Source organism: Panthera leo, chromosome D4, assembly GCF_018350215.1.
Source record: "Panthera leo isolate Ple1 chromosome D4, P.leo_Ple1_pat1.1, whole genome shotgun sequence".
NCBI lineage: Eukaryota > Metazoa > Chordata > Mammalia > Carnivora > Felidae > Panthera > Panthera leo.
This window is the reverse complement of record NC_056691.1, coordinates 12,801,593-12,826,679: the sequence shown is the minus strand read 5'-3', so window position 1 is coordinate 12,826,679 and position 25,087 is coordinate 12,801,593. Positions and strand designations below refer to the sequence as shown.

The following is a 25,087-nucleotide window of genomic DNA, read 5'->3' as shown; positions in this document are numbered from 1 at the left end:
GACATTAAAACAAATACTAAAGCAAGAGACAAAGAACTACAGCACTACACACTGATAAAGAGATCAGTCCAGCAAGAAGATATAACAACTGTAAATAACTACGTAACCAACAAAGGAGCAACTAAATACATAAAGATTAACAGACAAAGTGAGAAATTAATAGTAGAGGACTTTAACACCTCATCAATGGATAAGATCATCCAGACCAAAAAAAAAATCAACCAAGAAACAGTAGCTTTGATCAACACTTAGATTAGATGGATCTAACAGATACATACAATACATTCCATCTGAAAACAGAATACACATTCTTTTCAAGTGCACACAGAACATTCTCCAGAATAGATCACATTGGGCCACAAAGTCTCAATAATTAAGAAGACTGAAATCATATCATATCAAGCACCTTTTCTGATTACAATGGTATAAAGTTAGAAATCAATTACAAGAAAAATCTGGAAAGAACATAAGCACATGGAAGCTAAACAAAATGTTACTTAACAATGAACGGGTCAACCAAGAAATCAAGGAAATAAAAAAATACACAGAGGCAAAAGAAAATGAAAACACAATGGGCCAAAATCTTTGGGACGCAGTAAAAGCAGTTCTAAGAGGGAATTTCATAGTGATTCAGGGCCTGTCTCCACAAGGAAATCTCAAACAACCTAACCTTACACTGCAAGAAGCTAGAAAAAGAACAAAGCAAACCCAAAGCTAGTAAAAGGAAGAAAATAATAAAGATGAAAGTAGAAACAAATGAAATATAGAAAGATAAAAAAAGATAAAAGAAACCAAGACCTGGTTCTTTGAAAAGATTAAACAAAATCGATAAACCTTTAGCTGAACGCATCAAGAAAAAAAAAAGGGAGGACTCAAACAAAATCTCAAGTGAAGGAAAAGAAATAATGGACACCACAGAAATATAAATAAGAAAATATTATGAAAAATTGTAGGCCAACAAATAGGACAACCTAGGAGGAATGGATAAATCCCTAGAAACCTATAACTTCCCAAAATCAGGAAGAAACAGAAAATTCAAACAGACCAAACACTAGTAATGAAATTGAATCACTACTCAAAAATCTCTCAGCAAACAAGGCCAGGACCAGATGGCTTCACAGGTGAAATCTACTACACATTTAAAGAGTTAATACCTATTCTCAAACTATTCCAAAAATTGGAACAGAAAATAAAACTTCCAAATTCATTCTATGAGGCCAGCATTTCACTAATACCAAAACCAAAGATACTACCAACCAACCAACCAACCAACCAACCAACCAACCAAAAAACTACAGGCAGTATCTGATGAATACAGATGCAAAATCCTCAACAAAGTACAGTATTAGCAATCCAAATTCGACAGCACATTAAAAGGATCATTCACCATGACCAAGTAGAAGTTATTCCATGGACGCAAGGTGGTTCGATATTCGCAAATCAATCAATGTGATACTCTGGTATAAAAATCCTATCACCATCTCAAAATATGCAGAAAAACACATGTGACAAAATACAACATCCATTCATGTTTAAAGAGAAACATAACATAATAAAGACTATCTATGAAAAACCCATATCTAACATCACACTCGATGAAGAACTGAAAGCTTTTCCTTTAAGATCAAGAACAAGAAAAGAACATCCACTATCACCACTTTTATTCAACATAATACTGGAAGTTGTAGCTGCAACAACCAAACAAGAAAAATAAAAGACATCCAAACTGGTAAAAGAAGTAAAAATTGTCACTATCTGCAGATGGCGTGACACTAACATACAGAAAACTCTAACGCCTCCACCAAAAAACTGTTAGAACTGATAAGTGAATTCAGTAAAGACGCAGAATACAAAATTAATATAAAGAAATCTGTTGCATTTCCATACACTATTAATATAAGGGCAAAAAGAGAAATTAAGAAAATGATCCTATTTATAACTGCACCCCCAAAATATAAAATACCGAGGAATAAATTTAACCAAGGAGGTGAAAGACATACACTCTGAAAACTATAACACACTGATAAAAGAAACCAAAGGTGACACAAATGAAAGACAGACCATGCTCATGGAATGGAAGAATTAGTATCATTAAATTGTTCTGTTGTCCAAAACAATCTACAGATTCAATGCAATCCCTATGAAAATACCAAGAGCATTTTTTCACAGAATTAGAATAATCCTAAACTTTGGATGGAAACATAAAAGATCTTGAATAGCCAAAGAAAATTTGAAAGAAAGCAAAGCTGGAAGTATCTCAATCCCAAATTTTAGGATATACTACAAAGCTATAGTGATCAAAACAGTACGGTACCAGTCCAAAAAAACAGGCACACTGATCAGTGGAACAGAACACAGAGCCTGGAAATAAACCCACACCCATATAGTCAATCTACAACAAAGGAGGAAAGAATATACAATAAAGACAAGACAGTCTTTTCAATAAATGCTGTTGATAAAACTCAACAGCTACATGTAAAAGAATGAAACTGGGCTGCTTCCTTACACCATACACAAAAATTAACTAAAATGGATTAAATTTCCTAAATATAAGACCTGAAACCATAAAACTCCTAGAAGACAGCATAGGCAGTAATTTTTTTGACATTGTCCTCAGCAAGGTATTTATGGCTATGTCTCCTCAGGCAAGGGAAAACAAAAGCAAAAATAAATATTGGGCCTACTGGTATACCAAATACAACTACTAGTATACCAAAATGAAAAGCTTTTGCACAGGGAAGGAAACTATCAACAAAACAAAAAGGCAATCTAGTGAACAAAAAGATGTTTGCATGCAATACAAGGTTAATACCCAATCTGATAAGAAGTTAATATCCAATATATAAAGATCTTATGCAACTCAACACCAAAAAAAACTACAAAAAAACCAACCAACCTGATTAACACATGGGCAGAGAACCTGAACAGACATTTTCCCAAAGCAGACATACAGATGGCCAAAAGATAAATAAAAAGGTGCTCAACATCTCTCATCATTGGGGAAATGCAAATCAAAACCACAATGAGTGAACACTTAGCACCAGTCAGAAAGGTTAGTATCAAAAAGGCAATTAACAAGCGTTGGCAAGGATGTAACCATTGTGTTCTGCTGGTAGGAATATAAAATGGTGCCGACGATTTGTCACTGTGGACAACAGTATACAGGTTCCCTGAAAACTTAAAAATAAAAAACAGAAATGCTGTAAGACCCAGTAATTCCACTACCCAAAGAAAACGAAAACACCAGTTTGAAAATATATATGCACCCCTATGTTTACCGTAGCATTATTTACAACAGGCAAAATATGGAAGCAACCTAAGTGTCCATCCGTAAATGAATGGATAAAGAACGAACACACACACACACACACACACACACACACACACACACCAGAATATTACTTAGCCATAAAAAAGAATGAGATCTTTCCATTTGCAACAACATAAATGGACTTAGAGGCATTATGCTAAGTGAAATAAGTCAAAGACAAATGCCATATGATTTCACTTATATATGGAATTTAAAAAACACACAAATGAACAAAGACTCTTAAGTACAAAAAACAAACTGGTGGTTGCCAAAAGGGAGTGAGTGGGGTGATGGGTGAAGTAAAGGGGATTAAGGAGATAAAAACCTCCAGTTATAAAATAAACCACAGAGATGAAAAGAACATAAGGAAACAGTCAATAATATTGGAATAACATCATATGATGATAGGTGATGACTACACTTATGATAAGCAAGAAGTAATATACAGAACTGTTGAATCAGTATGTGGTACACCTGAAACCAGCATAACACTGTATGTTAATATTTATTTCAATTAGACAAAGGAAAAGGCGTGATCCACCAGAAATACATTTTAATTTTTTTTTCAACATTTATTTTTGAGGGAGAGAGAAAGAGAGACAGAGAGAGAGAGACAGAGTGTGAGCAGGGGAGGGGCAGAGAGAAAGGGAGACACAGAATCCAAAGCAGGCTCCAGGCTCCGAGCTGTTAGCACAGAGCCCAACGTGGGGCTCAAACCCACGAACAGTAATATCATGACCTGAGCCGAAGTTGGATGCTTAACCGACTAAGCCACCCAGGTGCCCTAGGAAACACATTTTAGATTTGAAGACACAAATAGGTTTAAAGTAAAAGGATGAAACTTTCTATAGTCAAACAGAACTCTTCATTTCCCCCCTCTTTGCAATCCTCATTTCAGTACAAGGAACAACTACCCATCCAATTGTGAAGTGAAAATGTTAGATGTGATCCTTGATTCCTCCACAATTCAATCCTTCTATCTACTCCCTCAGCAAATTTTGTGGTTCAGTTTTCTAAATTAGCTTGTCAACTGCTACCACGTGAGGGGAAGCCACCGTTCTCATGTGCCTAGCCTACCTCGGCAGCCTCATAACTGAACCCTCTACTTTTTTGTCCCACATGATCCATTCTCCATAAGGCAATCCTGGATGTTATTAAAAAATATATGAAATACTGTTTCTCTCTGGCTTAAAAACCTCCAACACCCTCTGAGTTTCTCACAGCATTTAGAATCAAATTTAATTTCCCTTCTTTTTTCTTCAAGGGCCTATCTCTCATATCTGCTGTTTCTCAGGAACAATACTGGACCTCGTGGGACACACAGGAAAGATTGTCAAAGTGTTAAGAAAAAACAATTTAGAATTTAGAATTTGATTCATCAATATTAATATTCTAGAATGAGTGCAAAAGATGTAGTTTCCAACACATTAGGCCTCAGAAAGTTCATCACCCAAAGCGTATCTCTAAAACACCCACAGAAAATATCCAGCAAGAAAAACAACAACAAAAAAACCACCTCCTAAGAGGCAGAAGGATGATATAAGTACTATGATCGAAAAAGCCAATAAAACATATTAAGTCTAAATAACCACAGATGGTAAAAAATAACATTTTAAATAACTGACAAGTAAAATTTCTGAGTACAGACATGGAGTGGAGGAAGAGAAAGTATCTTAATTAAATGGAAGAATACAAATGCTGATAACTATGAAAAACATGTTATTTAAACTTTGAGAGTAATCAGTAGAATAGGCTTAGAATATATAACTTTAGGGGAAAAATGGAGTAAGAAAACCTTTATCAACAGCAACAGAAAGTAGGAAGGGAAGCAGGAGAAATCAAACAAAAAGCATAGTAAGTAGAAAACAACAGTAAATGGAACTGGTTCAACTCCCTTACTGTATGAAAAAGTGTCAACACACGAAATTAACAAAAACTACAAAACAAAACCCAGTATATACTACTCATACCAGATCAAATAAATCAAAACATGATGCAGAAGTAACAAAACACCATAGTTTTAAAATCTAGGAAGCAAAAACTAATATAATTTTGAGGCAAAATAGACATATCTACACTCACAGAAAGTATTTCACTTTAAAAATGGATAAATCAGGTAGGTAAGAAAGTATGTAGAACATCTGCATAATATAAGCATGGTAAACCTGTTCTAACACATATGTAAGTATATTCATACATATATATAAATATATATACACACACACATATAAAACTCCACACCTAAAGACTGAATACACATTCTTTTTGAATATATATATAGAACATGTATAAAACCAAATATACAAGTCCAAACAGATCTCAAAATATCTACAATTAAGTCGACATTTATTAACCATCAAGGAACAGAATTAGAATTCTACATTAAGGTTTTGAAATTACATATTCATAGACATTAAAACAGTATGAACTCTTATATAACCTTAAATGAATGAAAATATTAAACTGAAAATATAAAATCTTAAAGGGAAAAGCAAGAAATGCACTTATCAACACATAGGAGATACAACCAAGTGATAACGAGAAAAGTATTTATACCCTAAAATGTTATTTATTAAAAGTTAATAAAAGTTAAAAATGAAATAACTTATAAAAATGACAAGCCCTAACAAATACATTAGGGAAAAAAAAGACAATATTGGTCCAAGGAGTGTTAAACTATTTAAGAAGTCAGCATAACACTGAAAAACCAGTTAAGGATGAAACAAAAGAAAATTTTAGGCCAATCTGACATGGTGCGAAAAATCCTAAATACAAGATTTTCTAGTTGAATCCAGCAATATATTAAAATACCAAGTAAGATGTGTGACAGAAACATAAGGGATGGTTTAATTACACAACTTATCAACCTGTATTCCTGTTCAGGGTTTTAAAGATGAAATCTTTATGCCTTTTCCCTTCTAAACTCTAAAAAAAAAGGGTTCACTCCCACAAGGATAGAGGGAACAAGGTAGGAGACACCAGCAATTGGGGGATTTCAATAACATTCAGAAAAGGAGAGACAGCACAGGGACAACTAATTTAGCAGCTTAGTTAGTCTAAGAGCCACAGGGTAAAAGGCATGAAAGGACATGGAAAAGACGACTCTTCCAAAACAAAAACCAAAATACAAATCCCAGAGACTCTCAACAACTAGGAGATGGCAAGTACAAAAGGACTGCCCTGCCCTACCTCCTGCACCCCATCCGTACAGACAACCTGAGCACCTGACACGGACGGCCTAGCTTCTGCCATGGAAATGTGAGGTTTATTCTCTGGAGAAATTAAATGAGAGGTGCCTGCCTGGGCTTTGAAGATGAAGGCACAGAAAAAAGGGTGAGGCTGAAAACTGGAAGATTAACATAATGCTTCAACTGCCAGGAATGCTTCAGGTTATACACCTTTCCCTAAGAGAGGTAATTCACATTTTAGTTTCTCAATGGTTCTAAAGAACAAAACCCCACATATAGCTGGGGATCTCTTAGCTAAAAAGCCCGTCTTCTTGCATAGTCATCCTAAAATAATTCTGGCATCAAGCCCCACACCTGTGCACAAAGAATCTGCATTAGCTTTGTAATGTCCTATCTTAACATAAACAGAATCTCTTAAAATTTAATTTCTGCTACTGAGATAACTAAATCCAATTTTACCATTAAAAAACTATAGCCACCCAGTTACAAAGATCATAATGCTTATTGATAAGTAGTTTTGAGAATTTTTCCTAATTACCCTCTGTGCAACTTCTCTACTTCCAGATCTTAGTATCCCTCACAGATTAAGAGGCAGAGAATGAAGAAAACTTTAAACAACTCCCAAACAAAAAGTCGTCCCATAATCCAGACCCGAACACAAAAAAGTTAGGGTAAATTAGCATAATAAAAATGTCAATACAAAATCTTACCTGTTTATCTTTCCTTTCTATAATATCTTGCTTTTGTTTGCATTTTTGAGATGTCTCTTTAATATCTGTTGCCTGTAAGATTGAACCAGAAGGAGGGGAATTTAGTTAAAATCTCAAGCAAGCAAATTATGTGGCCCAGCCATCAAAATATTAAATTAACCCACAATGCTTTTTCATGATTTCTTTCAAACCAAATTCATAATCATCACCAAAAATACTAAGTTACCTGCAAATCTATAAAAGGTTATTCCTATTGATATTAACAACAGCTGTAGCAATATGCATACATATGTTTTCTTTATTTCTTCACATTTATTATCTCATGTTATTTCATCTGATCCTAAAAATAATCCTATTAGGACAGCAGGAGCCCACAGTTTAAACCATTCTTAACATCTGATTCCAAAATCTCCCTAAAGTTAACAGCCATGACCATAAAAATTTTTAATTTAGGTTTAAAATGTTTAGTTTATTTGTTTTGAGAGAGAGAGAGAGAGAGAGAGAGAGAGCGCGCGCGCGAAAGAGAGAGAATGTGTGTGTGTGCGTGGGAGGGGCAGAAAGAAAGGAAGAGAGAATCCTAAGCAGGTTCTGCACCGGCTCAGAAACCCCAAGATCATGACCTCAGGCAAACCAAGAGTCAGTTGCTTAACCAACTGAGCCACTCAAGCACCCCTTAGGTTTAAATGTTTTAAATACATTTTTTAAAAAATAGTATATTCCATATGCCACAGAATATGGCATAGAATACATAGAATACTATGTATTCTAAGACACACAAGGTTTTCTACAATACGCTCACAAAAGGAGTTCAATGTTTCTAGGAACACGACTCTGAATCCTCTTATAATTAAAATAATCACATTTCAGTTTTCCCTTTTGTATCTTGGAATTTCCATAAAGTAGCAACTGTCCAAATGTGGCGATTAGACCCTAAGAACCCTGTGGTGGCCGAATTCAGTCAGAGAATGTAAACGATGAAAGCTACAAGTCCATCTACAAAATATCTTAAAAGATGGCAAAAGAGCTCTTGTATTTGCTAAAATAAAACACAGAAAATCCAAAAATGAGCCATAGAAGTACCTTCTCTTTGATTCGAGCCTCCAAACTGTGACGCTGCCTCTCAATTTCTTCAATTCGACGTGTCATAGGGATCTGCCCTTCTTTAAGTTTTCTGACCTCTTCCTTCACTCGATCTCGAGCTAGCTTTACTTCTTCATACTCCTGACGGACATTTTCATATTCCTTGCAATTAATTCAAAAAACAGAAGTTAATGCACTACTAGCTTAAACTAAGTCATATACTAAAATCAAGGTGCAGGAAAAACCAAATCTATGAAAAAACCCTTTTGATATCCTTTTGGCAGGTCCACAAGTATAAAGTTTGCCATAAGAAACAACGTCAGATATAGTGAATTCCAACGACGTATAAAGAAGCTTGACACTGTCTTAGTACTTGTCTCTATTACGAGGTCAGACTCCAACTACCATCCCTTCCGGGTTCTGAAACTTACACACTAATTGCTACTAAAATAAGGGTTTCCTCTCGTCTCTCAATAGAGGAAGGATATCAGAACTTACAAATAAACAAAAGAAATTCAATTATGAAAAGTAAAAATGAAAAAAAAAACGAGGAAAATGGGTCACAAGGAGAACAAAAAGCAGCATGCAGGTAAAAATGAGGCTTGTCATGTCACAGGAATTAATAAATATTTGCTAAAAAATAACAAAATAAGTGGAGTACTAAGGGAGCACAGAGTAAGAATGAACGGGAGGAAGAAAAGTAAGATTATAAACATGTGAGTAAATTTTTAAAAAACGAAAAAAGATTGAAATCAATCTTAGAAAGAAAAGGATTAACCAAAAGACTTTAAAGGAGAAACATAAAGTAGGTTTAAGACTAATAATGGACATAGGAAAATGTAATCAAAACAAGCTAAAGAAAGGAAAAAGTTTAAGAATAATGGGATCGTGGGACAGGAGAGGGTGATGAGGTGGGGGGAGAAAGGCCACAAATACAGCCACTCATTTTTCCATTCTATTAACAATTATTTCCATCCTAAGCCTGGAACAAACATTATGAAACTTCCTCAATCTGTTCCGCCCATCAAAAAGAAATGCACTGAGAGAACTGACTCTTGAGTCCAAACTATGGTCTGGGACACTATTCATCATAGGGTGATTAGGAAGAAAACAGCAGCATCAATAAGCTTGTGAAGCAGGAGTAGAGAATCACAGCACATAGCGTGCAGCTCCTTCCAGACCAAAAGTCAGTATCAGTAGTATACGCCAAGTGAATTCTCAGCGACCTAAGGACACTCCAAGAGTTAATTTTTATATGTGTAAACATTTTTAGATCATTACATTTTATAAAACAAAACTACCTGTTGAGGACTCGTATCCAGAAAAATAAAGAGCACAATCAACTGTTACCCGTTATACAAGTATACAGCTACATCATACCACAGAGACAAACTTTATGATGATTTTTAAGGCAAAAATGAACAAAAACACCTAATCTGAATACAGAGCAATTAGTGCCTTCTTCATAGCTTTTCTGCCAGTAAAAAGAATCACTATTTTTGCCTCTGATAATTAAGACTTACCACCCATGGTCTTTTCGCTTCAAGCATCTCGATCAAATCTAAATGTCGCTTACGTTCATAGAATCTCTCCACATCTTGTTTATATCTTTCATTCCTCTGAATCATTTTCTCTAGATATTCAGTTTTCTCTTTGCACGAGGTCTAAAACAAATATGTAACAAATCGCTTAACTGAGAAGACAACAGGTCAAATCTTTTAATAATGAAAGACAATGCTAGCAAAATTTCACAATAAAGAATTTCACAGGAGTTCTTAAGAACTGTGTAAAACTAACATGCATGCGTGAGTTCTGGTCTAGGCTCTACAATTTATTAGTTGGGCAACTGTGAGGAAGCCCTGCCACACCTGAGCCTAGAGTCTTCCTGCCTAAAGAGAAGACAGGTATCTGCCCCACTCGCCTCAAGGGCACAAGTGATGTACTTACTATAAGTGCAAGTTCAACAAAAGCTGGAACGTGAAAACTAGTATATTAAGATTTGTATGTTATGAACACTCATGACTTAAGGACTAAGAAATGAGACGAAGGAAGGTAAGATCTGGCTTTCAGACTGTGAGTTCACAAGCGCAAAGATGTACTCAGAACCTAGTACAATACATGCTTGCGTTCTTTCAGAGGATGGCAGCGGTCTCGGTGAGTGTTTCAGATGGAGTACAGTGGTCCCTCCCCTATCTGTGGGGAATACAGCCCCAAACCACTAGATGATGCCCGAAACCACAATAGTACCAAACCCTACATACCTGGTTTTCCCTATACATGCATACCTATGATAAAGCTTAATTTATAAATGAGACACAGAGACTGACAATAACGTGGCAGAATAACTGTAACAATATGCTGTAATAAAAGTCATGTGGATGTGGTCTCTCTCAAAATACTGGACTGTTGTCACCCTTCTGCTTGTGATGACTGACATGAGTGATAAAATGCCACGTGAAGTGAGGTGACCGACAGAGGCACTGTGATGTAATGTCAGATTATTGCTGTACTCGTGACAACATGTCAGGAGGATCATCTGCTTCTAGACCGCGAGTGACCGCAGGTAAATGAAATGGCAGTAACTAAAAGCATGAAGGGGAGGGTGGGGAAACTAATGTATGAGACTGGTCCATGGGGGCAAAGGTAAAAAGACTTAATAAGTATCTAGAGCAATATAAAATAATTACTACTCCTTGGGTCATTCAGTCTGATTAAGTATAATAAATATTAAATTACAACAATATGCATATTACTAAGTATGGGCAGTTACGGTGTAAGAGAAAGCATTTGTTTATAAGGCGTCTGATTACAAAAATATACTGGATTTATTTTAGTGGCTGGGACATGGAGAATGATTCATTACACAAAACACCTTTTAAAAGGGTATTCTATAAAAGGACTCATAAAGTCTAACCTACCTCCTGCAACTGAAAAAATATAGAAATGGTTCAAAAGAGACACTGTGTCAAAAGCTACAGGGTATCTGCTGTACTCCCCCAAAGCCTTTTGGGTCCTGACTCATGGCAGGTGTTAAAGAAATGCTAAATGAGTAAAAGAATAATATTGAAACTTCCTGAGAGGTAAAAACATACTTTAAAATAATATGATTGGTTCTTTAGAAATTTAATTCGTAACATGTGTTTGATGAAATGGTAGTCAGATTTTTCAAACTTTCCATGATCAAATCCATTTCTCACTTTTTGTCACCTAGTTTAATGTTAGCAATAAAATCCTACGTGAGAAAAAAAATCACAAATAAATGAAGTCACTCAATGAATCGGAGCTCCTATTCACTCTCCCACATTATGAAAGACAAAAATCAGTGAGGAACAATAGAAATGAGTTGTCTATTTATAAATACCTCTAGTTGTTTTTCTTTCTCCCTGAAGTTTTTGAGTTCACAGTGGTATCTGTGCATTTCTGGAGGTCCAATGGACTTCTCAGTAGCTTCAAGGAGTTCAATTTTACTCAGTTTAGCAAATTCTCCAACTTTATCCTAGAGCACAAAATTTAAATATCAACAACTATTATCACTTATAAATATCTTCAAAACATGTATCATTCAATGATCGCACCTGTCAAGATGAAACTTTGAAAAGAAAAAAATTATAAGATGTGCCAATATAAATGTCCCGCATACACTATTCTTTAAAATGATAAATATAAACTTAGGGTATGAACTCTCATCTTTCTGAGAACCTTTTAAAAATTTCTATGCCAATATTTCTAAGGCAAAGTGTTTATATACACATAATAAATAGCTTGGGAATAAAAGAAAAAACAGTCCCCTGGATTGAAATGATCATTATCTACCACTCATCAGTTGGAATGTTAGAAGTTAAGAAAAAAGACATTTCAAACATCTACTTCATATCAGACACCAGCTAACAATGCTTTCAAATTTTAAATCTGTATTTAATTTGGACATATGTAATCAAATCATTGTTTCCGAATGGAAAATATGAACTATGATTCAGACACTAGACAGGACTCAAAGATGTAATAACATTCACTTCAACATTTAACATCTAATGTGCATTTTCAGGATATTTTTACTAAAATTTAAAATATGACAAAGTTTTAGAAGGCACACATAACCGATTTAAGAGTTTTAGTGTATCAAGTATACTTGATGTATTTATACAAAAACACGATTAAGAAGTTATTTATTAACAAAATTTTAAGAGACTACAAAGTGTAAGCACATGGTCATCCAAGTTACTCTACTTCAAAACAATACAACTTGATACCCTTTACAATATTCTGCAATTGAGACTTTCAACTTCTTATCACTTCAAATCACTACAATAAGATCATAACAGGAGATGAGATGCTATCTTTTACAAAGAACAGTGAGTATTAACATTACCAGGCTGTGAGTTTAAATAGCACCCATGACAACATCTCGTGAAAAGTATTTCTATTCTCAAATGGCATGAAGAGGAAGAAACATGCAATTTTCCCATCTGTACATTGATTTCTCTCATACCTGAGGTAGAAACTGGCAAAGATTGCCCACTTGAATATTTAAGGCTGCAACTTGCTCTTCCACCACTTTCTGGGTTGTAGATTTTTTGTTGATGAACCAAGATGACTGATTTTTTGCCACGTCAATTTCACGGGTGATGGTAAGATTTCCAGAATTTCTGAACCTATTTAAAAAATAATTTAAAAATCCTTATATTCAGAATTACATGTATCACTTTAGAAATAAAATTTCCAAAATTCTCTTGCAACAAAGGTTGCCAGACAGGATTGTTACTACAATTTTTATTCCTTCTGATATTTTGGCCCCTCCAAAGAAGGAAATCTTGATATTTTATTGGTAATAATACTTAATTGACCACACGTAAGTTACCACAGATTCAACATCACAATTATTTAAACTGTTACAGCAAATGCCAATACTAATTTCCAAACACTGACAGAGAATTTATATATCTGAAGTTATTTATCCTTTAAATTATGTTATTCTCCAATCACATGCGTTGACTGCAATTCAAAACAGGTTGGCATATTAAAGCATATAAAAACTAAATGCTGAAACTTCCACTACTTGGAAAATATATGAATAGAAACCAATTCTTGCATAAGCACTTCCAGACATCAGAACTAGCCCAGTCATACAGGTAGCCCATGCCTTCCTCATCACGTACTCTACTCTGAATTCAGAGGAGACCACAACATACAGCCTTATAAAGGAACATTAAGCAATACAGAATCTGAAAGAAGGGTATTTACTTATTTCTTGCTTTTAGAAGTACTACTGCTCCACACCTCCCATCCATCTTCTTCACTGGGAATCAGCAGCATGTGGTAGAAAGATAAATTATTGGTATTCAATGGCTAAATGACAATGATAATTTGTAAATGTTGTGTATATAGACTATATTGTAATCAGAACACTCCAAACATTAAGATTTCACAACTTAAAAAAAAGTCGTTTTAAATTTTCATTTCCAGCAGAATGACTAATGAAGTACCCTTCCTGAGCTTCTTGCTGTAAAGTACGAATAATGAAATATTAAAATATGTTCACAAATGCATTTATGAGTTGGCTTGAAAGTAAGTAATTCTGGCCAAAATCCCAGTGCAGGTGGAGATCCAGAAGTGGAAAAATGAAAATGGCTTTTACCCTGGGAGCATGTATTCCACCAAACAACCTTACACATTTTCATAATCACCCAGGAGAGGGGCTGCAGAGGAGGCCTACAGCTACCCAAAGTAGAGGGTCTAATAAAAACCAGCCCCAGAAGACTACACCCTCATGGAAGGGTAAACTAGAAGTACACCACCACCATCACCAGACCCAGCGAAGTGCCTGTCGCAAACTATGGCTTGGACGGAAAAAGTCTCTCCTGACACGCTTATTAACCACAAGTCAGTCTCAAACAGATGAGTATCTTGAATTTAGTTACATGACATACCTAAGATTCAAAATGCACCAACTGAGAATTGTGTATATTTTGATCCTGGTTTGAAAGTATCCAATGATCTGCTGCAGAAGTCAGTGAAAATACCCTCAGCAGTAACCTACCTTTACCCTCAAAGAATTAACACGAAGTTCAAAGAGAAAGGAGCGGCTTACTGGAAACACACACAAAAACAAAGCATCAAGAGTACGAACTAGCAGAAATAACAAAGTAGAATCATACTGGAAACAATGGGCAAGTACAGAATAAGTATATTTACTGTATTTCAAGAAATAGAAGATGGAAAATATTGACTTGTATCTAGGATCTGAAAAAGAACCACAGGGAAATGGACTAGAATGGAGCACAAAGACATAAAAAAATGAAAAATATGAAGGATGTAAAGAGACACAGATGACTTAGAGCCCAATATCTAATAAGAGTGCCAGGGGAGCCTGGGTGGCTCAGTCTGTTAAGTGTCTGACTTTGGTTCAGGTCATGATCTCACAGTTTCTGAGTTTGAGCCCCACACTGGGCTCTGTGCTGACAGCTCAGAGTTTAGAGCCTGCTTCAGATTCTGTGTTTCCACTTCTCTCTGCCCCTCCCCCACTCATCCTCCCTCTATCTCTTTCTCAAAAATAAGCATTAAAAAAAAATACAGTTCCAGAAGGAAGAGGGACAAAGAATGGATCAGAGGCAATATATGAAGAGATAATACATAAGAATTTTCCAAACCATAAATTTAAGAAGCTCACTAAATCCCAAGCAAAATAAACAAACAATAAATCCACATCTAAATATATGGTGTAAAACTATAAAACACCAAAAACTGAGATAGGATTTTAAAAATCACTTGAGAAAAGGAGAATTACTATGAAAGAAACTAAGATCAGATTCACATCTGAAGACAATGGAATAATACTTCACATATGTTGAGAAAAGACCTATTGGGGCACCTGGAGGGCTCAGTCTGTTGAGAGCCCAACTTTGGCTCAGGTCGTGATCTTGAAGTTTGTTAGTTCAAGCCCCACGTTGGGCTCGCTGCTGTCAGTGCAGAGTCCGCTTCAGATCCTCTGTCCCCTTCTCTCTGCCCCTCCCCTGAATGCGCTCTCCCAAAAATAAATAAACCTTAAAAAGAAGAAAGAAAGAAAAGAAAAAGAAAAAAGACCTATCGATGTAGACTTTTATATCCAGCATATACACCTTTCAAGATTGATAGCAAAAGATCATCATTTTCAGACAAAAACTTAGTGTTCCACTAGAAGATCCTCATTAAAGAAAACTTTAAAAAATGTCCTCTGGCAGAAAGAAAGTAATCCCAGAGGAAATCACAAAAATGCAAGAAAGAATAAAAAGGCAAACCAAAAATACATAGGATAATTCTAAACAAACAATGAGAGTTATTTATAGTTATTATGTCTTAAAGACTTGATAAGATAAAATTAAAATAGTTCAGGGAAATTATTCAAATAAAAGTAATGTAAGGTCTTTATTCAATAGGAAAATAAAGACATCTAAGTCTAGACTCAAATTCAAATATATATGTTAAAAATTCTAACCACTAAAACAAGAATGACTAATTTTCAAAAGAGTAAAGAAAATATTAAAGCAAACAAAAATCCAAACAAAGGCATGAGAGAAAAGATATAGTGAAAAGTAGAACAAATAAAAAGCATGGAATAAGGCAGTAAAAGTAAATCCAAAAATGTAAGTCATTCAATACATGTAATGGATCATATGCATTATGTAAAAAGCAATATAAACAACACCAGCTATCCTTGTTCAAATGAGATATTAAAGGTCTAAAAAAACTTGAAATAAATGAATAAAACCTGAAAAATACTTAAAAAAGAAAGCTGCCAACTACGTTAGTGGCAAGTTAAACACATTCTAAGGGTAATGCATCAAAAGACAAAGAAGTCAGTACGTAACAACAGAAAGTTCAATTCACTCGGAAGATCAAACAATGTGAATCTTAGCTGCAACTAATAACGTCCTGAAAATACACAAAGCAAAAACTGACAGGATGAGGCTAACTGACAAATCTACACAGAAGTATAATGTAAAACACCTTTCTCAGTAAAGAATCGATCCGATGACCAAAATCACAAATATACAAGATTTAAAAATATAATTAATCAGTTGAACTAATGGACAAATAGACAATACTGCACATAACAAGAGCAGAATACTCATTCTTTCAATCCAGCGGGTAACATTTATGAAAGCTCACTATAAGTATACCTTGACAAACGTCAAAGGGTTGGTAACATGACCGTATATATATAACTCTATATAATATAGTAATATTATATATTGTACAATAGCACATATATAATTTAACATATTATTTATAATATATATTTTTTTCTACTACAGTACTATCATCAAAGTGGAAATCAATACTAAAATATAACAAGAAAACCACTACATGAGAATCTTAAAAAACTTCTAATTATGAACTCATAAAGAAAATGAAGAAAATATTCAGAACTGAATAGGAAAATGCTTTATATACCAAAACTTAGGAGAAAGAGCTAAAGCAGTATTGACAGGGAAATTTTTAACCTATTTATATTAAGGAAAATAAAAGACTACACATTTGTACAATAAATATCAATTTCAAGAAATTAGACAAAGCAAAAAAAACCCAAAAACCCAAAAGTTTAAAGAAAAATCAGTAAAGATATGTGTAGAAATTAATGAAACAGAAAACAATGATATAACAGAGAAACAACAATGCAGAAGTCAATTCACTGAAAAGACTAACAAAACTGACAAATCAAATCCTTCAAATTAAGGGGTAAAAAAACAAAGGAGGTTAATACTACTACAGAAGACATTTAGATCATGCCACGTCTCTGCTCAAATCCTGGTGGGTTCACAGCTTACTGAAAATAAATAAATGCAAAGTCCTCACAGCAGCCTACAAGTCCCTTGGAGCCGGCTCCTTGATGTTTTCAGACCTTACCTCTTACTATTCTCTTGTTCAATGCAATGCAGTCACACAAGATACCACTTGAGTCTTAGCATTTGCAGACACCAAAATGCTATTTCCCCAAGCATTTCCATGCTCATCACCTTATCTCCTTTAAGTCTTTGCTCAAGTACCATCTTCTGAGTGAGAACTTTCCTGATCACCCTATTTAATACCATAAACTCTACTCTGGCACTCCCTCCCTGTCCTCCTTTCCTGCTCGATTTTCTACGTTAGCACCTATCATCACCTAAAATAATATTTTACCTATTTATGTATCCGTCCCTCTCCTCATGCCCCTAACCATAAATTCCAGAAGGCTGTACCCCTCTCCCCCTCAACGTATAGGTACTCCAGAATTACTTGAAAGTGACTGCATCAGTGTGTGCCAGAGATTATTCTATTCACCGTTCCACTCAACGAGTATGTGACCAGTTAACAGATTTGTTCAACAGCAGTAATTTCAACTAATGATGAGCCATTTTGTGTTTGGTATTCCCAGCAAGTGACCACAATGTAACTATAATGACTTTGGGGAAACGGAAACCTCCCCCATGTCAGATGTGGTAACAGAACTCTGGTTCATGGTCACTGGTTAGATTATTACAGCTAGTGGCTATTGCATGCCAGCATGTGTGCCTCTTCAGAGAAGTAAGAAAACAATTGGGCCATGGTGATGGAGTAGAAAATCAGGAGTGCTTAACACCTGCTGCCATCCATAAAAGACACTGAAACTTAAGTATTAATACTTCTTCTGTATGTCAGAAATATACCTGGCTTCATATATTTATGTCAGTTGCAATATCGAAGAAACCACTGTGACCCATCAATGGTACCAAGGTTAACACAGGAGTTATCTTTGGCTAATGGAGATATAATTCACATACCATTTTAAATATACGAATCAATGCTTTTTTCATTGTGGTAAAATGTGCATAACATAAAATTTACCACTTTAACCATTTTTAGGTGTATAGTTGAAGGAAGATGTGCTTCAACAATGGTCTTTAACATATTCACAAGGTTGTGCCACCATCACCACCATCTATTTCCGAAATCTCTTCACCACCCCCAAAAAGGAGCGCAAACCTGTTAAGTCGTCACTCCCTATTCTCTCCACTCCTCCTTCCTAAGCAGCCACAAATCTATTTTCTGTCTCTGCAGATTTGCCTATTCTGGACATTTCATATAAATGCAGTGATACAGTCTGTAGCATTTGTGTCTGGCTTCTTCCACCAAGCACGTTCTCCAGGTTCACCCATGTCGCAGGATCCATCGGCACTTCCTGCCTTTCTGTAGCTGAATAAGATGTCATTGTGTGAATGTATCACATTTTGTTTAGTCATTTACCAGACGATAGACATTTGGGGTGTTTACAATTTTTCACTATTAAAATTAGGAAAAGGCTAATTTTGTGCAAATGAGTAAACAATGTCTACGACAGTAACCGGATCAAAGATTTATTTAAAACCTGATAATATACTCCCAAGTAAGATAAAGTGCTTACATTCCCACAGTGCATGACAGGATTCACTTCTCTATACCTTCATATTACTAAATTTTATTTAAAAATTTTTCTAAGCTAAAAGGAAAAAAGTCCTCATTTTGATTTCCTTGATAACTAATGAGTTATATCCTTTTTATAATTATTGGCCACTTATTTTACTTGGTGTTAAATGTTTTTGTTTGTTTCTTTTACCAGTTAGTAATTTTACTGAGTTGCATGAGACTTGGTATTTTAGTAAATTTAAGACATGTACAGGTTATTTGTGCTGAAAATGTTTTCTCCCGTCTATCACTCATTTTTAATTACAGTATCATTATTTTCAGCTGCATGTGGATGCAATCTAAATTTCCTATCTTCCCTTTTTTTTTTTTTTTTAACATTTATTTTTGGGACAGAGAGAGACAGAGCATGAACAGGGATAAATTTCCTACCTTCCTTTTTATGGTTACTGGGTCCTATTGTGCTTGGAAGAGCCTCCTTCCCCTAAGACTTAAAAAATCTACACTTTTTTTCCCTAGTATTTTCAAAGTTACATATTTTTTCACTCAGCTTTTAACACATCTAGGTTTTATTCATGAATAGAGTATTTGATAAAGCTCTAAATTTATGTTAAAAAAATTAATAGCCAATTAACTTACTTCAATTTGAGTAATTTATAGCCCAACCTTAAACTGCCATCTTTACAATAAATCCTGTTATATATTCAGGTCTGTCCCTACTTCTTCCATTCTGCTCCTCCAATTTTCTGTACTAATACACCACACTATCAACAGCATTATAGTCCACTCTAACATCTAGTACACAAATACCTTATTCATGATTCTACTTTTCCAAAATCTTCTTGGGTTTTCCAGCACATTTATTCTCCCAGATAAACTTTAGAATCAAACTTACCTGTTGATACTCTGATTGGAATTGTGTCAAATTTATATATTTGGAAAGGACTGATATGTTAATAATGATATGATATGTTAATAATGATATGAACTATATGCTTCTAGGAACATAGTAAGCTTCTCCATTTATTCAAGTCTTGGTTTTATATCTTTCAGTAAAATACTATCATTACATTTTAATGAACTGAGTATAATCTTTTGTGTATGCCTATTTCTCATTGCTATATAAATAAAACATTTCCCCCACAGTTTTTGAGTAAAAAGATCATATCCCCATATCCTATAAAACGATGAGGCTATCAGATAATTTTTTAAACCTAAAGCTAGAAATTCCAGGACTTTGTAGAACACTCCAAAAAACAACACTAAAAATCAACTAAGCGGTAAACAAACCTGCGTAAAAAAGACTGAAAGTATATACACGAAGGAGGGTTAACTGGTGTCATCTTGAATACTAACTCTGATCCATCAGAAATGGCTGCCAAGAGGTAATTTCTTTAAGAATTCTATTGAAAAAAATTCTTACAATTTAGTTTTTAAAAGACACCTTAAAAAAATAACTTCTCTGGATAAAACATCCTCGAAATAGTAGTTCCAACATTTACATGATAACGTTATGTTATTACTGTTTTCTAAAGTCATGAGGAATGCATGAACATCAAGAAATTGTACAGAAAACGGTGGTTTCAGTACTTTTAACACTTACAATTCAATTTCAACCATTCCTTTGGAACATCCTCTCTTCACAAAAAAGCCAACCTAGAGTAAAAAAAAAACAATATGCACTGAGCGAGGACATTCCCAGGTTATCCCAGAATTAGTGAAGTCATTATTATTTGTCAAATTAAAATTCTTTCATTAAGTATTTTCTCTGTCCACTCCTATCACTTTCCCAGATTTGAGTCCCTCCATTGTTTCCACCCACCAGCGACAAAAATTAGTTACCATTTACCGAACATTCTATGTGCCAGACAGCCTCTTACAAAACTCGTGAGAAAGCCAGTAAGTGATACAGAGCAAAGAACTGAACCCACATAATCTGGCTCCAGAGTCTGTGTGCTTAGCCTCTGTACTAAAAACTCTCCTTATAGGCAAAAAAGCCAGTGGGAAAATAGGTTCTACAGTTTAACCATAGAGCCATACCAAATCTCCTTATTACCATTGGAGACTTCTTTGGAGTGGCACCGATAAAATATCAACAATCACTCTAATATTACCCATCCTGTCATTAATGAAGATATAATTGTCATTCTCTTAAAAAGAGCAATACACATAGGAAATACAATTTAAGTACAATCTATGGGATAAAACAGACATATTTCATATTTAAGCTAGTTTGTATATATGTATGACCAAAAACCTGAGACGGACCCTGGGCCTAAAACAATAAATCAGACTGGATCTTCAATCAGGCTATAAATAATTCTTAAAAAAATAATAATAATAATTATCTTGCAAATAATTATCTTTTTAATAGTGGTAACGGCAATGATGACAACTGAAACCACAACAGTGAACATCTATTAATATGCATTACCATATGCTACTCTGCTAAGCAATTTATAATTTCCTTTTTTAATACTCATAAGCAATCTCATGAGGTATATATTACATCCCTTTTACGGATGATGAAACTGATGCCCAGAGAGATGAAAAAGGAGGACTTGCCTTGTAACTAGTAAGTACAGCTTAATGATTAAGAGTACAGGCATTAATATACACCACTCAGGTTCCAATCTCAACTCTGCCATAAACATATAAGTTGTTTGATTCTGACAAGGCTACTTAAACTGTTTTAGTTTCTTCATAAACATGAAAAAACAATGGCATCTTTGTAAGAGTGCTATCTGCTCACTGCCTTGCATCAGTTAAAATACTTGGTACCACTAAGAAGGAAAAAAATCATGAGGCAGTTCTTATTATCAAGTGTACATATGGATGATATAGAAGATGCTAGTGTTAAATTTTCATACCAGGATTTAACTGTAAATACAACATTAAACATGTTTTTAGTGAGAACTTGTGCAGCCCCTAAATATATCTAGGGATACCCAAAGGTCTGCAATGTGCCACCTAAGAAACCCTGCACTCCACAGTCTTCTTCAAAAACCCTACCACTCAAGGGGCATCTGGGTGGCTCAGTTGGTTGAGCATCCGACTTCAGCTCAGGTCATGATCTCACAATCTGTGAGTTCGAGCCCTGCGTCGGGCTCTGTGCTGACAGCTCAGAGCCTGGACCCTGCTTCAGATTCTGTGTCTCCCTCTCTCTCTGCCCCTCCCCTGCTCATGCTCTGTCTCTCTCTGTCTCAAAAATAAATAAAAACATTAAAAAAAATAAAAAAATAAAAAAACAAAAACAAAAACCCTACCACTCAGGGTAAGATCTGTCTTCTTCCCTTCTGGCAACCACCACTTGGTTCTATATTGGAGTCTGTTAGTCTGTCTTTTTAATTTGTCTTTCCCTAACATATTTCACTTAGTATAACACCCTCTAGGTCCATTCAGGCTGTTGCAAATGTCAAGATTTCATTCTTTTTCATGGCTGAATAACATTCTACACGATGCCTTAACTTCATGTTAAGTCTTGATACCTGAGAGGGCAAGTTTTCCCATTGTGTTGAATTTCTTTATGAGTATCTTAGCTATTCTTGGCCCTTTGCTCTTCCATCTGAATTTCAGAACCTGCTTGTAACTATGACTGGAACGATGCTGATATGTACATCAATGTGAAGAATGAAATTTTTATACTAGGTCTTCCAGCCTATTCATACTGTACATCTCTCCATCTGTTATAAACTCCTAATATTTTCAAAAAAGTTGTATAATTTCTACATTGTGTGTAAGTCTTACATATCCTTTGTTAACTTATTGCTATGTAAGCTGCATTTTTGTTGCTACTGTAAATGATATCAAGTTTTAATTGTATTTTTCTGTTCATTGTTAGTGTACAGAAATGCAAAAGATTTGTTATATAATCTTGTATCTAGCAATCTTAATAAATTTCCATATTAATTCATCAGAAGGCTTATCTGAGGACTCTTTTGTGGTTTTCGTTGCAAACATTCATATAACCTGTAAATGACTTTTCTTTCTTTCCAACTTGTATCTTTTGTTTTACCTTCCTGTTCTGTCTAGAACTTCGAGTACAATGCTGATAGGAGTGATAGATAGTAGGCAACCTTGACTTGTTCTTTAACTTGCTGTATATTTTAGCTGTCTTTTATGCAATTAAGAAAGGTATCCTTGAAGGAGGGGCCAACATAGAGGACAAGTAGGGGGATCCGAAGTTCCCTCATCTCACAAACAAAGCAGTGTTGAAGCTAAAGGATGCTGAACTCCAAAGTCCGGGAGGAAAAGAAACAGTTGCTTACAGGGACCCACAGGGACAACCTGACCAGCCATAGGTGGGTGATTGCGAACTGGGAGAGATAAAATGAACAGAGGGGAGGGTTCCCCTTCTGTGGAGAGACAAAGGGAAAAGAAAGAGCAGCTGGGGAAGCACAGGACTGTATGTGGACAAGAAAAACAACAGGGACCAGGACATAGAAGGAGCCAATCTCTGAAGGGCTCTCTCCAGACTGGGGCGGGCTGCCCGGATCGCACACCTGGGGAAGAGGGGAGCCAGCCCCAGGCTAGCTGCCTAGGCCAAGGGCACTGTCCACAGTAGGAGAAAGCAATCCCCTCCCTGGAGTACAGTGGGACAGGCCAAAGCCTGCCTGCATCTGCCAGCCAGACGACTCATGCGGCGGTGCTGAGTGGCACTTCCCCAGTACCTGGGTGAACAGAGCAGGAGTTTGTCAAACGCCAAGGCACAGGAGCTGGCGGAGCAGGACAAACCGCCTCACTTGTGCCCATGGCACAGTGAGACTGTTCCAGAAGAGTGGTTTGGGACAGACTTGGAGGAGAGACTCGGGTGTCGTCATTTTTCTTCCCATCACCAACAAGGGGAAACTTCAGCAAAGGGACAGCAGGGCCCACAGTGGAGGCAGGACCTGCTTACACCAAACCACGCCCCTCCGTGACTGGTAACTGCATATCTACTGGAGTGGGATTGAAGCTGATGAACCAGACGGCCCTTCCTCCAGACCAGCGCTGTTGCACTGGTTTAATTGCCTGATTTAATTCTCAGACAGTTCTTACTGTATAGATATATTCTTCCTTCCTTTTCTCCTTCTTATCTCTTCCCTCCTCTAGTCTGGTTACTCTGGTTGTTGGTTTGTTTAAGCAGACATATTTAATCCATTCTCTTGATACGTGTTCCACACCTCCTTCTCTATTCCCCTTTCTCACTCTCTGGATTAAGCCCTAGAGTTTTTCTGGTCAATTTTTATTCGTTCTTTTTCCCCGCTCCTGTCATTTCTCTCTTTGTTCGGGACGAGGCCTCTTCTACCAACACCTCCTCCACCCTATTGTTTACTTGTGGCTGATGTTTCTGGATTTTTGTTTTTGGGGTTTGTTTGTGTGTTTGGGTGTTTTTGTTTTCTGTTTGTTTTTTGTTTCTTTGTTTTCCTTTCTAGGACACTTCAAGGAACAAATCAAAGCACACCTAGTGGAGGGTTCAAAACATCACTACAAGTAGGGAGATAAAGTAACCACACTACAACAACAGAGGGCAAGTGACACTCTCCAAAAAACACCTCCTGAAGGGCCAGGCCCTAGACAGTGTATGACTCCACTTTAATATAGTAGTGCTCGCAGGTGCAGGGCACATAACAAGCTTTTAAAACACATAAGGGACAAACAACTACCCAAAATGATGAAATGGAAGAATGCCCCTCAAAAGAAAGTCCAGGAAGAAATGACAGCTAAGGAATTGCTCAAAACAGATATAAACAATATAACTGAACAAGAATTTAGAATAGTCATAAGATTAATTGCTGGACTTGAAAAAAGCACAGAAGACGCCAGAGAATCTACCACTGCAGAGATCAAGGAACCAAAAAATAGTCATGATGAAATAAAAAATGTTGTAAACAAGGTGCAAAATAAACTAGAGGTGGGGACAGCCAGAACTGAAGAGGCAGAGGGGAGAATAGTTGATATAGAAGATAAAATTATGGAAAAAGATGAAGCTGAGAAAAAGAGAAAAAAATTCTGGATCACAAGGGGAGAATTAGAGAGCTAAGTGACTCAATGAAATGCAGCAAATTCCGTATCACAGGAGATCCAGAAGAAGAGAGAGAAAGGGGCCGAAGGTGTGCTTGAACAAATCATAGCTGAGAACTTCCCCAATCCGGGGAAGGAACCAGACATGGAAATCCAGGAGGTACAGAGAACTCCTTTCAGATGTAACTTGAATCGATCTTCTATATGACATATCATAGTGAAACTGGCAAAATATAAAGATAAAGAGAGAATTCTGAAAGCGGCCAGGAATAAACAGCCCTCACCTACAGGGTGAACACATAAGGCAGACACAAAAGGGTAGTGGCAGACTTATCTACTGAAATTTGGCAGGCCCAAAAGGAGTGGCAGGAAATTTTCAGCGTGATGAATAGGAAAAATAT

At 35.9% G+C, this 25,087-nt stretch overlaps 1 protein-coding gene across 2 annotated transcripts in view; it reads right to left on the bottom strand.

Annotated features, from left to right (window-relative positions):
- Positions 1-25,087, bottom strand: part of SMC5 (structural maintenance of chromosomes 5) — a 95,438-nt gene that overhangs the window by 58,123 nt on the left and 12,228 nt on the right. For both annotated transcript variants that reach the window (XM_042914270.1, XM_042914272.1), the window contains exons 3-8: positions 20,287-20,339; positions 12,778-12,940; positions 11,650-11,784; positions 9,812-9,952; positions 8,289-8,450; positions 7,209-7,280 (exon numbers count right to left, since the gene is read on the bottom strand). In XM_042914270.1, the coding sequence (XP_042770204.1) occupies positions 7,209-7,280; positions 8,289-8,450; positions 9,812-9,952; positions 11,650-11,784; positions 12,778-12,940; positions 20,287-20,339 (726 nt within the window). The remainder of the gene's footprint in view (positions 1-7,208; positions 7,281-8,288; positions 8,451-9,811; positions 9,953-11,649; positions 11,785-12,777; positions 12,941-20,286; positions 20,340-25,087) is intronic.